Consider the following 12,370-nt stretch of genomic DNA (forward strand, 5'->3'; position numbering starts at 1 on the left):
ATGGGGATGTATAACAATGTTGCAGACATCTACATGTTACTTAGTAGTTCTTAATGCGTTTATTTAGCCATGCCATAAGTACACACGCGTCACAGAGCTGCTAGCATGGCTTTAGACTCTTGTTTTGACAGAATATGCCTCTTGTTTTTAGGTTCAGACTAAACTTGCCCTGCAGAAACAGCTATCCAAGGCCCTGCCGGCAGGGTTCCTGAGCAGCCCCCTCAATCCCGCTGCCCTGTGCACCATGGCGTCTGGACCCTTGGCACTACGGTTGCCGCCGGGTCCCGCAGCCATCATTCAGGGTCCCCTGATCAGCCCCACGCTCTTCAGGCCTGCCCCAGGACCTCTGAGGGCCACACATGCACCTATTATCTTCTCTCCTTACTAGCAATGAGCCAAGCTAGGCTGGAGGACCTGCAGTAGGGTGGACCGAACCTAGCCGAATGTTTATCTTGGCCCGGTGAGGACAAAGCACAGGACCCCCTGAGGGACACCAGGACGCTATGCAGCGACCGCGAGGGCAGCATATCAGCATGTCAAGTTTGGCAGGTTCAAGTCATGAGGACTGTATGCACAGTCCCTGGGCGTGGACTGAGATTTCAGCGCTGACTGACCAGTGTCCCCCCACCTTAAAAATGGAAGGGCCATCACTCCGCTGTTTCCCCTCAACAAACTGTTGAGTGCATGTTCCCCGGGGTCTGGACCCTTCCTGAAGCCATAAGGACAAGCATCTTTTAGTTTTATTTATAAGACAATAATAGAGTAATACACTAGAGTGTGTAAATGTTAAGTGTTTGTTGCCAAAATTCTTTCAATATGAGAGCTTTCTAGTTGTACTCTGGGACAGCACGTACAATACAATACAATACGTCATTCCTGCTTCAGTTTTTATAAGCAAATCTAAATCAAGAAAATCCAGATTGTGTTAATCTCTCATGTAACTGGCTACTTCCATACAACTGCCCTGCACCTTTGAGAAGACAAAGATCTATAACTTTGGATTGCCAAGGATATTGCATCTTAACAAATGTACGTCTTTACAGCCATCATCTGATGTAGATGCCTTTTCTGTATAATTTATTTTAGATAAATACATGCATTCATTTTTCTCTGTCTGTGTCTTGCTCTCAGTGTTATGAGGTGACAATCAACCACCACCCTGATGTGATGCCAAGAATACTCGCTCACGGAGACTATACTACAGCTAATGCATACAATGAGATGGTTTCATTTAAAGCTAGAAAATTTGAAACTTGTATTTCTTTAAGCCATTATCACAGGCTCTCCAGGTGGTGTGGTCAGATAAATAAAGTTATGACTGTGCAACAGGTTGATGCTGCTTGTGCAACATGAAGAGGCTGATGTGTGCTGTTCCCGGAGAGTTTAAACTAATTCTCCACACGTTTTTAAATATGTCTTTGACGTCTTTATTTCAACTGTTTTTGTTTTTTTTAAAGCAACATTTAAAAAACCCTCCCACCTGATTGTGCTGAATCATCCTAAGCAATATGTATTTTTGAAGTGTCACCTGGTAAAATTAATGACTATTGTAACTGTGCATCAAGTGCAATAATGTAAATTATTATGTGCTAAAAATGTCGATACTGTATTCTATATGAACGTATAAATAGTACCGTTTTTTACACAGTTGTGGGAGTTTCTTTCTTCATGTGGAAATATGAGTGTCGCTTACCATTCATTATAGATTTAGACTTAATATAGGCTTTCTTCTTCATTTAAAGGAAGCAAAACAAATGCATTTATTTAGGAGCAAATGGAAGCTTTTCATCAAGTACAGTATAAATTATACTGTAAACTTGTGTAGAGAATTACTGAACTCCAGAGGATTTGAAAGCACGCAAGCACTGATAACCTCCAACATAGACATGATCATCCTTCAACCAGACTCAAAACTATATGTTTGGTGAATGGAAAAACAGTGGCTGCTGGCGTGGCCCTGCATGAGGATGCCCTGTTCTTTATGATACTCTAGTGCCCTCCAGTGGTATTTGGCAAACAAGAGCAGGATAGGATAACCTGTGGATATAGAGTTATAGCAGTGGTTTTTCCTGCACTTACATACATTTATGTAAATCTAACAAACGGGAGATTATGAATAGGTTTAGTTGTCGTGCTGTCCATAAGAATGGCTGTATGACAAAATTTAAATGCCATCTAAATCTCTATTTTTGATGCACTCATCCACAGGGTGAGATAAGAGATGAACTGGATAAAAATATAGATTTAATGTAGTTTTTCTTCTGAAAAACACACAGAGGAGATCGAAGTGCTTTTTCAGCATACTTATATGCAAAAAATTGCCACTAGAGTGACAGAATGTCAGGACATATATAAAAAAAAGAAGCACATCACTGTTTCATTTGTGTTTTTAAACATTTAATTTCGAAAAACTAAAGTACGTTTAAAACACCTGTATTTGTCTGAGCTCTTCATGAATAAAATACTTTAAACTATCTATATATTATATGTTCTATCTGTATGTACTATATATTACTTTTCCCGTGGCCTAGTTTCTCATGACCTCGAAAAAATTAAATAAATAAAATGAAAGCTAGCAGTATCCGGAAATGACGTCAGATCGTGCTCGTCCTTTTCGGAAAAAAATGGCGGCTGTTGACATCGACGTGCCGGTGGACACAGAAACCCAAATCCGCAATCCGGATGACCTGGACAGGTAAACATTTAATTGTCCGCCGTGTTTTATTGTGCAGCGTGTATAAAGTAAAATTAACCGAGAAATCCCCGAGTGAATTCAACCGCCGTCAGCTGACATGGCTCGGACACAACAGCGCGACCAGCCCTCAGACAAGCTAACGTTAACCGGGTTAGCTTAGCTTGCTAAAAGGGTGAACGCAGGAGTGCGTACCGATTTAGGTAAATCTTTCATTTAGTTCGTTTTGATATTATCGGCAGCCACGGGCGTTGTCGAAGTTTCCGTGGTTTAAATCAGACCGGAATGTTTTTTTATCCGATAAGTTTCGATTCCTCAGCTGTTCATCAGACAAGAGAATTAGCACGTCCAGACACATGTTCAGCTAGCATTACTTAAAGCGTTACACATCCAACAACTATTGTCTTCTGACTCTCGTCGGTCAATGAACCAATTTTTACGGCCACAGTTTTTAGTCTTAACACTGGAAATAAAGTGTCACTTCGGTCTGGTTTTCCGGACACGAGTGTAGTTAGCGGGTGGTGCTTTGGTTTTTCGAGAAACTTCCACAGCGATACGAGGCAGCCGGTTAGCTTTAGCCAGACTTGGTGCTCAAACCACCAGATAAAGTTGGAGCGATTATATAACTTAAAAAGACTCCCGAAACACCTCAAACAGTCTCAGTTACCTTGACAGAGAATGTTACGATACGACACCGACATTTTGAATGGTTAAAATAAAGTAACGATGTTGGCACACGGCGGTTTTAGCTCCTATTAATTTAGCCCTCAGGATAACTGGCCTCTGGATGATTTCTTGGTGTCCTGTCATGTGTGTGACCTGTGTTGCATTACAAGTTCTTAACTCCAAATAAGAAGTGTCATGTTATAGGTTATAGTAAGAAAAAATCGTATCTTTAGGTATATTATTAGTGTTTGCAAACAATCTGAGTGAATGTTAGACCTAAGTGGGCTCACACCATGCCACACGTGACAGATAGAATATAGAAATCAGCTTTATATCCACTTCAGGATCAGCAGTAATGTGTGTTAGAAGCTAAATCATCAGATCCCTTTAAGTTACATTAGAGGCCTCTTCAACATAGATCTGTAATATATTATGGAAAGGTGGTCAAACTGAGCCGTTGCTTCTAAACTGTTAATAATGCAAAATATTTCTGAATGACATTGATCTGTAAGTACTCAAAGTACTTGTGTGTGGTTTCCTTAGTCAACACTTAAACCTGTGCTGCCTCGCTCAGCAAACAGGCCCTGCTGGACTGTTGTGCTGTACATCTGAAGGCAGAATATGTAGAGACATGTTCTGCCCACTGATATTCTACAACACAATATGTTGCTACTCATTGAAATAAGATTACCTGATATCATATCAAGGAAAGATGAGCATTGGATCACGAGTACTACATTTTCTAGTCATCTTCACGTTCAATACGTTTTCTTATTTTTCTTGTACAGGCATCCGAGTCAGAACCCCAACTTTTTTGCTGAGTGCCACCAAGTTTTCATGTTAGTTTTACTTGTTTAATTAAGGGTGATATAATTATTATCCGCCAGGACGTACAAAAATATAGTCATGCAAAAAAGACTAAATGACTAATTTTTTTTTGCAGACTAAATGCTTATGAATGCATTTCTCGGAAACAATAATGATATATGATTATATATAATAGATTAATTTATTGTGCGGCAGCTGATGTTGCAACCCTTCATTTGATTATGTTGAGTTTTGTTTAAGAATACTTAATTCTGAGTCTATATTTTTTACAAAGCTAATCCTTATTTTAGCAGTTGTGTGGTCTGACTACTACAGTACAGTCTTTGTGTTAATGTGTCGATATTGTCAGTTAGGCTCTTGGGCACCTTTTGGAGCAGCACGTCTTGTCAGATCTTTTTTTTTTTCTGGAATGTGGCTGTGGCAATTTACATTTGACCCTAATTCAAAACTAAATTGCAATTTGCTGAAATGTGCTGCAGTCCCACCTCAACCTTTTGTTACAGACGTCAAAGCCGTTGTTTTCAGCTGAAAAACTCACCGTGACATCACAGAATGGGATGTGGCCCAAGTTGCAGTATCTTAAAATGCTTGAGCCCACAGAAAGAGGCACGGCAGCAGTAGTTGTTAAGTACCCTTTAACGCTTGGCACTTTTTACAGGAGCAGCAGGTGAATTTCACTGCTATGTTTAGCACTGCAGCTATCAGGACTGTGTGTACCCTCCTCTGCTGTCCCAGTTCCAGGTGTAACACACTACTGTCCTGTCAAGAAATTATCTGATTGGGTACAAGCAAACCAGCTGGTCAGGCTTTAGGCCTGGCATAGTCAAGAATTCAGTTTTGTTTTTACCCAAATACATTTTTCAAGAGAATTCTTACTCTGATGTAAATAATATTTTACTCTCACAATACGACATAAAAAGTAGCTTGTTCCCAGAGCTTGCTGAATAGTTTGTCTTTGTTGTGCTCGCCCCACCTTGACTTTGGTGTCTCTTTCTACTCTCTCCAGGCAAGCTGAAGGCTACAAAGAGCAAGGAAATGCGTTCTACAGCAAGAAGGATTACTCTGAGGCTTTCAACTACTATACGAAGGCCATCGGTGAGACTACCACTAACTTCTCCTTATCGCTAGAGTTATGTTTTTTCTTTTTTCACAGCACCCTCTGGCCAATATCTTAGGAGAAAAGATTATCTCCCACATGACAGTGAAATTTCCTCCTGACATGCTTTCCCAACACACGCTCTCTCTGTGTACTTTAAAACTGTGAGAGGAATATATTTACTTCTGCCATTTGTCTGGACTTACAGATATATATTATATTATATTCACAGTAAACCTTTATATGTATATTTTTCTGTATCTAAATCAAACTGAGGATAGAAGGTGCTGTGCAGATTGTAAAGCCCCCTGAGGCGAATTTTGATTTTGGGCTATATAAATACAATTCAACTTAGTCCGATTTAAAAAAATGTTTAAAACTGTACTGTTGGACCTGGATACTGCGCTCCGATTTATCTGTAATTTGTAGCCATGTCTCAGTTTGCCTCTCTCACGTGGAATTTGTCTTTGCTTTTTGTCCTCAAGATGCAAGCCCCAGAAACCCCAGTTATTATGGCAACAGGGCAGCCACCCTCATGATGCTCTGTCGCTTTCGCGAGGCTCTAGAAGATTCCCAGCAGGCTGTGCGGCTGGATGACTGTTTCATGAAGGTCCGCTTGAACAGGCTCTCGCATCTAAACCGTCATCTTCATTCTCAGCTCTGCACACCGCTTAGTTTTCACACAGTCCTAAGAAGAAAGTGTTCCTCTCCTCTTCCACAGGGTCATCTGAGAGAGGGCAAGTGCCACCTGTCTTTAGGGAACGCCATGGCAGCCAGTCGCTGCTTTCTGAAGGTTTTGGAGCTGGAGCCCAGCAACAGAGAGGCCCAGCAGGAGGTGGGATCACATTTTATTTACCGTATATAAGAATGCATTGAATTGCATACAAAACGCAGTCTTAGAGCTAAAAACTGAATCATGCAAATCCAACACATTTATTACCATCGTAAAGCCAGTGCTGATGGATGACTTGTCTTTTTTAGAATAAGAATGCAACGACTGTACTGGAGTTCGAACGAATGGCGGATTTTGGCTTTGAAAAGCGGGATTTCAGAAAGGTACTATACACCCACTCTCTTTTTTTTCTCTGGCTAATGGTCATAGTCATAACTGAAAATATAAACAACCTCTGTGTGTTTGTTTGTAATAAGCACCAGACTTCAGCACGAACATACTGAAAAAACAACTTATCAGTTTTTCCATTCATCTACTTTAATTTTTTTAGAGTTTTAGTAATTGGCAGCCTTTTTTTATAGAAGCCTTTGTTTGGTTTTACACTTTGAAGAGCTTGTTTGACTGGAAATGCAAAATCTTTTCCATTCTTGAATGTGTATTTGGTGGTTGTCCCGACCCAGGTGGTGTTCTGTATGGACCGGGCTTTGGCTGTGGCTTCTGCCTGTCACCGCTTCAAAATCCTCAAGGCTGAGTGTCTGGCTCTGCTGGGGCGCTATCCAGAGGCCCAGTCTGTCGCAAGGTAGGAACAACATGCAATAGGATCATGATGTGTGATTTATTTTGTTACAGTGATGCAATTATTTCTCTCATGTCATTATTTTATAGTACAAGTGTCAATTCAAGTCCAGGGTCTGATTTAGTTGTTTTCCAATAAGGAGGGTGGAGCCATCACAGCACACCTTTTTAACAAAACGTTCTTCTCACAGTGATATCCTGCGAATGGATTCCACCAACGCAGACGCACTGTACGTCCGAGGCCTGTGTCTCTACTATGAGGACTGCATCGATAAAGCCGTGCAGTTCTTTGTCCAGGCTCTGCGCATGGCACCGGACCACGAAAAGGCCCGGCTAGCCTGTAGGGTAAGGTGGCCATTTTGTCTTAAATGAACAGACGTGTGGTTGGCCAAGTGTTGTTATATCAGGAACTTTTTTTTATTTTTTTTTATCTCTTCTGCAACACAAATATGTATAAAAATGCTTTAATTAACCAACTTACACGGCTGTGATGTTAGACATTTATGTTTGGGTGCAGTGCAACACATTTGCAATTTTTCCATATATTAGCTTGTTTGAATTGCTCATCTTTCACGACATGATACAGACTACAAAGGCTTCTCTTACTGATCACCAGCGTGATTTGTGTTCAAGCGACCATGGTTAAAGGTATCCAGTGGAGTTTTTAGCGCTAATGAGCAGCGTTCGTAAAAGTGGAACTCTTTTGTTTTTGTATGTAAGAACTCTGAATGTAAACTGAACTTTTGTTTACAGTAAACTCCACCAGACACCTTTAAGACTGCTTAAACAAATGAATAGAAAAATGTCGTTTCCTAGAACTCGCACTTGTGACGAGGCAGTAAATCCTCAGTTTGAAGGCATGCTGAAATGGAATCTTTTACTTGGCTTCAATCTCAGTGCTTTGTTGTGTTTTCTTCTTAAATCAGAACGCTAAAGCCTTGAAAGCCAAGAAAGAAGAGGGCAACCAGGCGTTCAAGAACAACAACTATGAAGCTGCCTACCAGCTGTACACGGAGGCCCTCGTGATAGACCCCAACAACATCAAGACTAACGCGAAACTCTACTGCAACAGAGCCACGGCAGGCGCAAAGGTAAAAGGCAGCAGATCGACTCACCTTTGGGTGATTATACGCATTAAATTCTACCGCAGGCTTGGAAATTAACTGGGAAAAGAAATCTCGGAAACTAGAAGTCACATACTTGCATACATTTTACCAGTCAAAAACGCTATCTGATTTTTTTGCTTAAAAAGTTCAGACACTTAACTGTAATAAACGTCTTCCTCATCAACAGCTGAAGAAACTTGATCAAGCCATTGAAGACTGCACCAGTGCAATCAAACTAGATGACACTTACATCAAGGCCTACTTAAGAAGAGCTCAGTGGTATGCTATACAGTCAACATGAGCACATTTCTCCCCACATACAGGTTTTGTTCAGCTTTGTGCAGTTTGTGAGTGACTTTGTGTGATCCGCAGTTACATGAACACGGAGCAGTATGAGGAGGCCGTACGGGACTACGAGAAAGTTTACCAGACAGAAAAAACATCAGGTAAGCTGTTGGCCCCTTGGTATTATTATTTTATTTGACCTGATGCACTTGCTGGTCAGGTTTTCACACACACTCACATGGCTTCATTTTACCCCTCCAGATCACAAGCATCTTCTGAAAACTGCACAGCTGGAGCTGAAGAAGAGCAAGAGGAAAGATTACTACAAGGTGCTGGGGATCGGCAAGAACGCCACCGAGGATGAGATCAAAAAAGCCTACCGCAAACGGGCCCTCATGCACCACCCAGGTAGGTATCCCACCCTCCCCATCTTTACACAGACATGCAGGACACCCCGATTATTTATAACATCTCTGTTGTGTTGTGTCATCGTCTCGCAGATCGCCACAGTGCGGCGACTCCAGAGGTACAGAAGGAGGAGGAAAAGAAATTCAAAGAGGTGGGCGAGGCCTTTACTGTGCTCTCCGACCCAAAGAAGAAGATCCGCTACGACAACGGACACGATCTGGATGACGACGGCTGCATGGATGGTAGAGGTAAGTGCTTTTCTGATCTCTCTCTGCTTTGGCTGGTCACATTACTCTTAAAGGGATACATTTCAAAACATAACTGTGAAAGTCATAAAACCATTTTAGAGTCCTGGTGCTGGCTCTGTCACTGTTGTGCTTTACTGGGATACTTGAATATACCAGAGCCATCATTAGTTATTAGTAACACCTGTGAAGTTAAACATGCTGTTGGCAAGTGGCTGTTGTAGCCAGATGTGGTGCAAATGCCTCCATGCCAGCCCTGACGGTCCCGACAAATGTCTGCCTCTAGGGAGTGCCACAAGCTTAGGAAGTGTTGACAAATGATAACGGCAAGTGATGCTGATGTGATCTAGGGCCATATCAAAGTCACCACACAAGTGTTTGTGATTGCATGATTAATGTAAGTAAGAAGGGCTCATCGCCAAGATATCAGCATTTTGCGTTCGTAACATTTGAAAAGATAAAAGTCAAATTACCTGAAGAACACAGAAGAACAGTCTCTTTGCAACACATGTCGAGATATGCGAAGATGAAGACTTTGCTTTACTGTAATTTATGGTCAAAGTCCTTCGCTCCAAATTTACTCAGTTGCAATCTGGAGTATAAAATGTCAGACAAAAGAGGCCAGAATAGTGTACACATGAATTCAGAACATCCTATCATGCATCATAATTTTTTATCATCTGTGGATTTGAACTTTCTGCTCCAGTCATTTGTATGAAATCCCTCTAAGCTAAGTCTGTGCGAACAGTAGAAACCCAGCATAGTTGTTTAAAGCGCTACACTGAAGACAGTGAGCGAGGGATGGGTCATGATATTCAAATATTTATTGAATTATAAAAAATCGAATAATTTATACAACTGCCATTCTATTTTACGTAGATTTTCAGATCCGTGGCGCTGAGATGGAGCCGTGGAAAATCTACCCACATGTCATCACCAGCTAATATGTGCCTTTGCTTTCTCTGTAGATTTTGATGCAAACAACATCTTCAGGGCTTTCTTTGGCGGTCATGGTGGAGGATACAGTTTTGATGCCAATCCAGGTATGTTTATTTTCTTGAGTTTATTGAAGCACAGAAGTATTGATCAGAGACGGTGCATCCAACAAACTAAACTCGTTTTCCTTCCCCCTTTTTCAAGATTCCGGGCCAGGAAATTTCTTTTTCCAGTTTGGCTAAAGTGAAGGAGCACGCGGGAAAACGCAGTCCTGCAGTGGACAAAATGAAGCTGGACCCACAGTCACCTCCTCATGCTCGTACTCCCGAGTGTCTTGCAAAATCTCCTCACTTTTCTTTTCCAAGAGGTTTTTGATTCTTGCATTCGCTCCCAAATTTCTCCCTTACATTGATGCGAATGCAGAAGAAACATTGGGGAGGGTAATAATTCAGAGGCTTTGGTTATTAATTAATATTGTAAATAAAGAAATGCATAAGAGATCTTTTTTAAGAGGTTTTGATCACATCCCATTTGCCAATTTCACAATGATATTCAATGAAACCTAAATCTTGTAGAACAGCCTCAACCTTCATAGAGGCGATCATTGGTAAGAAATGCATTGACAGTGTAAGCATCAAGGTTGTTGATTAGTTTTAGAGGACATGATGTGGTTTTTAAGGTTCTCCTCAGACAGCTTGTCTCTAGAGAGCACTAACCCACCCTACTGTGGAATTTCAGTATCAAAACTGACCTCAGGACAGCCTGTTAAAGGACATTGCTGGTCTCTTGTGGGTGTGTGTCCAGGTTTTATTGGCTCACTTGCCAAATCTAGAATTGACTGGCAGGGTTTTTGTTCCTTCTTTTCTCCATGCTGCATTGTATATTTGACTCGAATGTAAATCGTTTTGTGTCCATAAATTTTTCCCTCTACTTCAGTCTTCCCTTGGTCTATTTATATTTATTGTTCTGTATATTCCAACCTGTATACAGCAGAATGCCACTGTTCATTGTCTGCCTCCTTATTTGTGAAGAGACTCATGTTGTACATGCCCCCCCCTCCCCCCATCGTTCACTTCACTCCCAAGTAATGACAGTCATGTTTTTCTGAAAACAGGCCAAAATCAGCACATAAACACCTGAGTTTTCTTCTATTGAAAGCACTGACCATTCATCTGTCCCATTCAAATTCAAGTGGTGCCTTATCAGAATGAGCAGATCACTTAACCCGCTTACAGTAACATCTACATCAAAAGCTGTAAAGCAACCGCAGCCTATTTGTAAAAGGTAACACTTGTATAGCATGTTGGGTTTTTTTTTCCTGTTTGTTTTAGTGGTCTGTCATAGGAAAACCTTTTTCATGTCTTGCCAGCACATTAAATAGGAAGCAAGTTCCTCATCCTGTTGAACATGAAAGACTTCATTTCATGTTGCCATCAGTAACACCCAGCTGTCATCTACCTATACTTGTCATGCATGTTTGGTCAGTACAGCCCCTCCCCCACCTGTTCCACCTGTTTTAAACGGGGCACTAACAGTAGGTCAGAAGCTTCTGTTGATAATTGTTCTGGCACTGATCTGTGTATCATTTTTAAAACTTGTCGCAGTATTAACAAGACGTGTTTTTCTTATTGCGAAAATAAAGGCTTGTCTTTTACTGTAATGCTGGACATTTAAATTCATTCATGGACTAATTTCATCTAATCTTTTCCCATTAGTGATCAGCTTGGCATATTAACTCGAGCACTGTACTTAAGTACACCATGTTTGAAAATTTCCACTTTATGCTACTTTATACTTCTATTTCAGCGCATCTCAGAGGAAGATTAAGCTAATGTTTCACTCCATTATGTTTGTGACTGGTTTTTAGACTAATTGCATACAACTACATGCAATTTTTACATACAAAACAAATCAGCTCAAAAACACAATGCATGTTAAAGATTAAGCTAACCGACAGGACACTTATTATTTTTTACTTTTCATAATTATTACTATTATATTGGTTCAGAAAAAGGTCATTCTCAATCATGGTAATTTTGATACTTTTCTGTTAATACCTCTGCACTTACTATTTTTGCAGGTCTTGCAGGTTTTTGCAAATCCTAAGTGCCTTTAAACTGTGGTATAATCACTTTTACTTAAGTTAAGGATCTAAGTTCATCTTCCAGCACTGTCCACAGCATCCATTATTCAGGTCCCTTTCTGACTCCCATGAAAAGTTTTTGTGTGCTAATCGTCTCCCCTGAAATTAATGTTGATTTTTATTCTGTCATTCATTTAAAAGCATGTCATTAAAAGCCAAATGACAGACTTGCTTTAACTGGACAGCTAGAACATCATTATCCTAGTTTCCTAGGGAGCAAAAAAAGCCACGTGCATAGAAATGTAATGTTCAAACTTTAATTAAATCTTGTTATTGGTTACAAACAGCAGCCAATCAGGAATGCCAGACAAAAAGCATTCTTGTAAATTCTTCCAACAGAAAATGAGCGGCCTACCGAGAAAAAGTCTGAGGTTACTGGGGAAAAAAACTGGACAACAAAAGCTGCTCAGACTTTGGGGTGTGTGTGTGTGTGTCTGTGTGTGTCTGTCGTCCATCTATACTTGTCATGCATGTTTGGTCAGTACACCCCCCCTCCC

The 12,370-nt window shown here is 40.8% G+C and overlaps 2 protein-coding genes across 2 annotated transcripts in view; both read left to right on the forward strand.

Annotated features, from left to right (window-relative positions):
• The window catches only part of LOC139219687 (zinc finger protein 385B-like), a 65,137-nt gene extending 64,346 nt beyond the window's left edge, over positions 1-791 (forward strand). Inside the window, exon 9 of the mRNA XM_070851620.1 lies at positions 158-791. Within this exon, the coding sequence (XP_070707721.1) occupies positions 158-388 (231 nt within the window). The 3' untranslated portion in view covers positions 389-791. The remainder of the gene's footprint in view (positions 1-157) is intronic.
• A 1,825-nt stretch (positions 792-2,616) lies between these two features.
• Positions 2,617-10,660, forward strand: LOC139219689 (dnaJ homolog subfamily C member 7-like). Its single transcript, XM_070851621.1, has 14 exons — positions 2,617-2,695; positions 5,193-5,281; positions 5,768-5,892; positions 6,004-6,117; positions 6,264-6,338; positions 6,636-6,754; positions 6,942-7,095; positions 7,677-7,841; positions 8,044-8,135; positions 8,229-8,302; positions 8,403-8,549; positions 8,642-8,797; positions 9,763-9,837; positions 9,935-10,660. The coding sequence occupies exons 1-14, from the start codon at positions 2,625-2,627 to the stop codon at positions 9,970-9,972; spliced, it is 1,494 nt and encodes a 497-aa protein (XP_070707722.1). The 5' UTR covers positions 2,617-2,624; the 3' UTR covers positions 9,973-10,660.
• Positions 10,661-12,370: the final 1,710 nt, after the last annotated feature.

This window comes from Pempheris klunzingeri, chromosome 20, assembly GCF_042242105.1.
Source record: "Pempheris klunzingeri isolate RE-2024b chromosome 20, fPemKlu1.hap1, whole genome shotgun sequence".
Lineage (NCBI taxonomy): Eukaryota > Metazoa > Chordata > Actinopteri > Acropomatiformes > Pempheridae > Pempheris > Pempheris klunzingeri.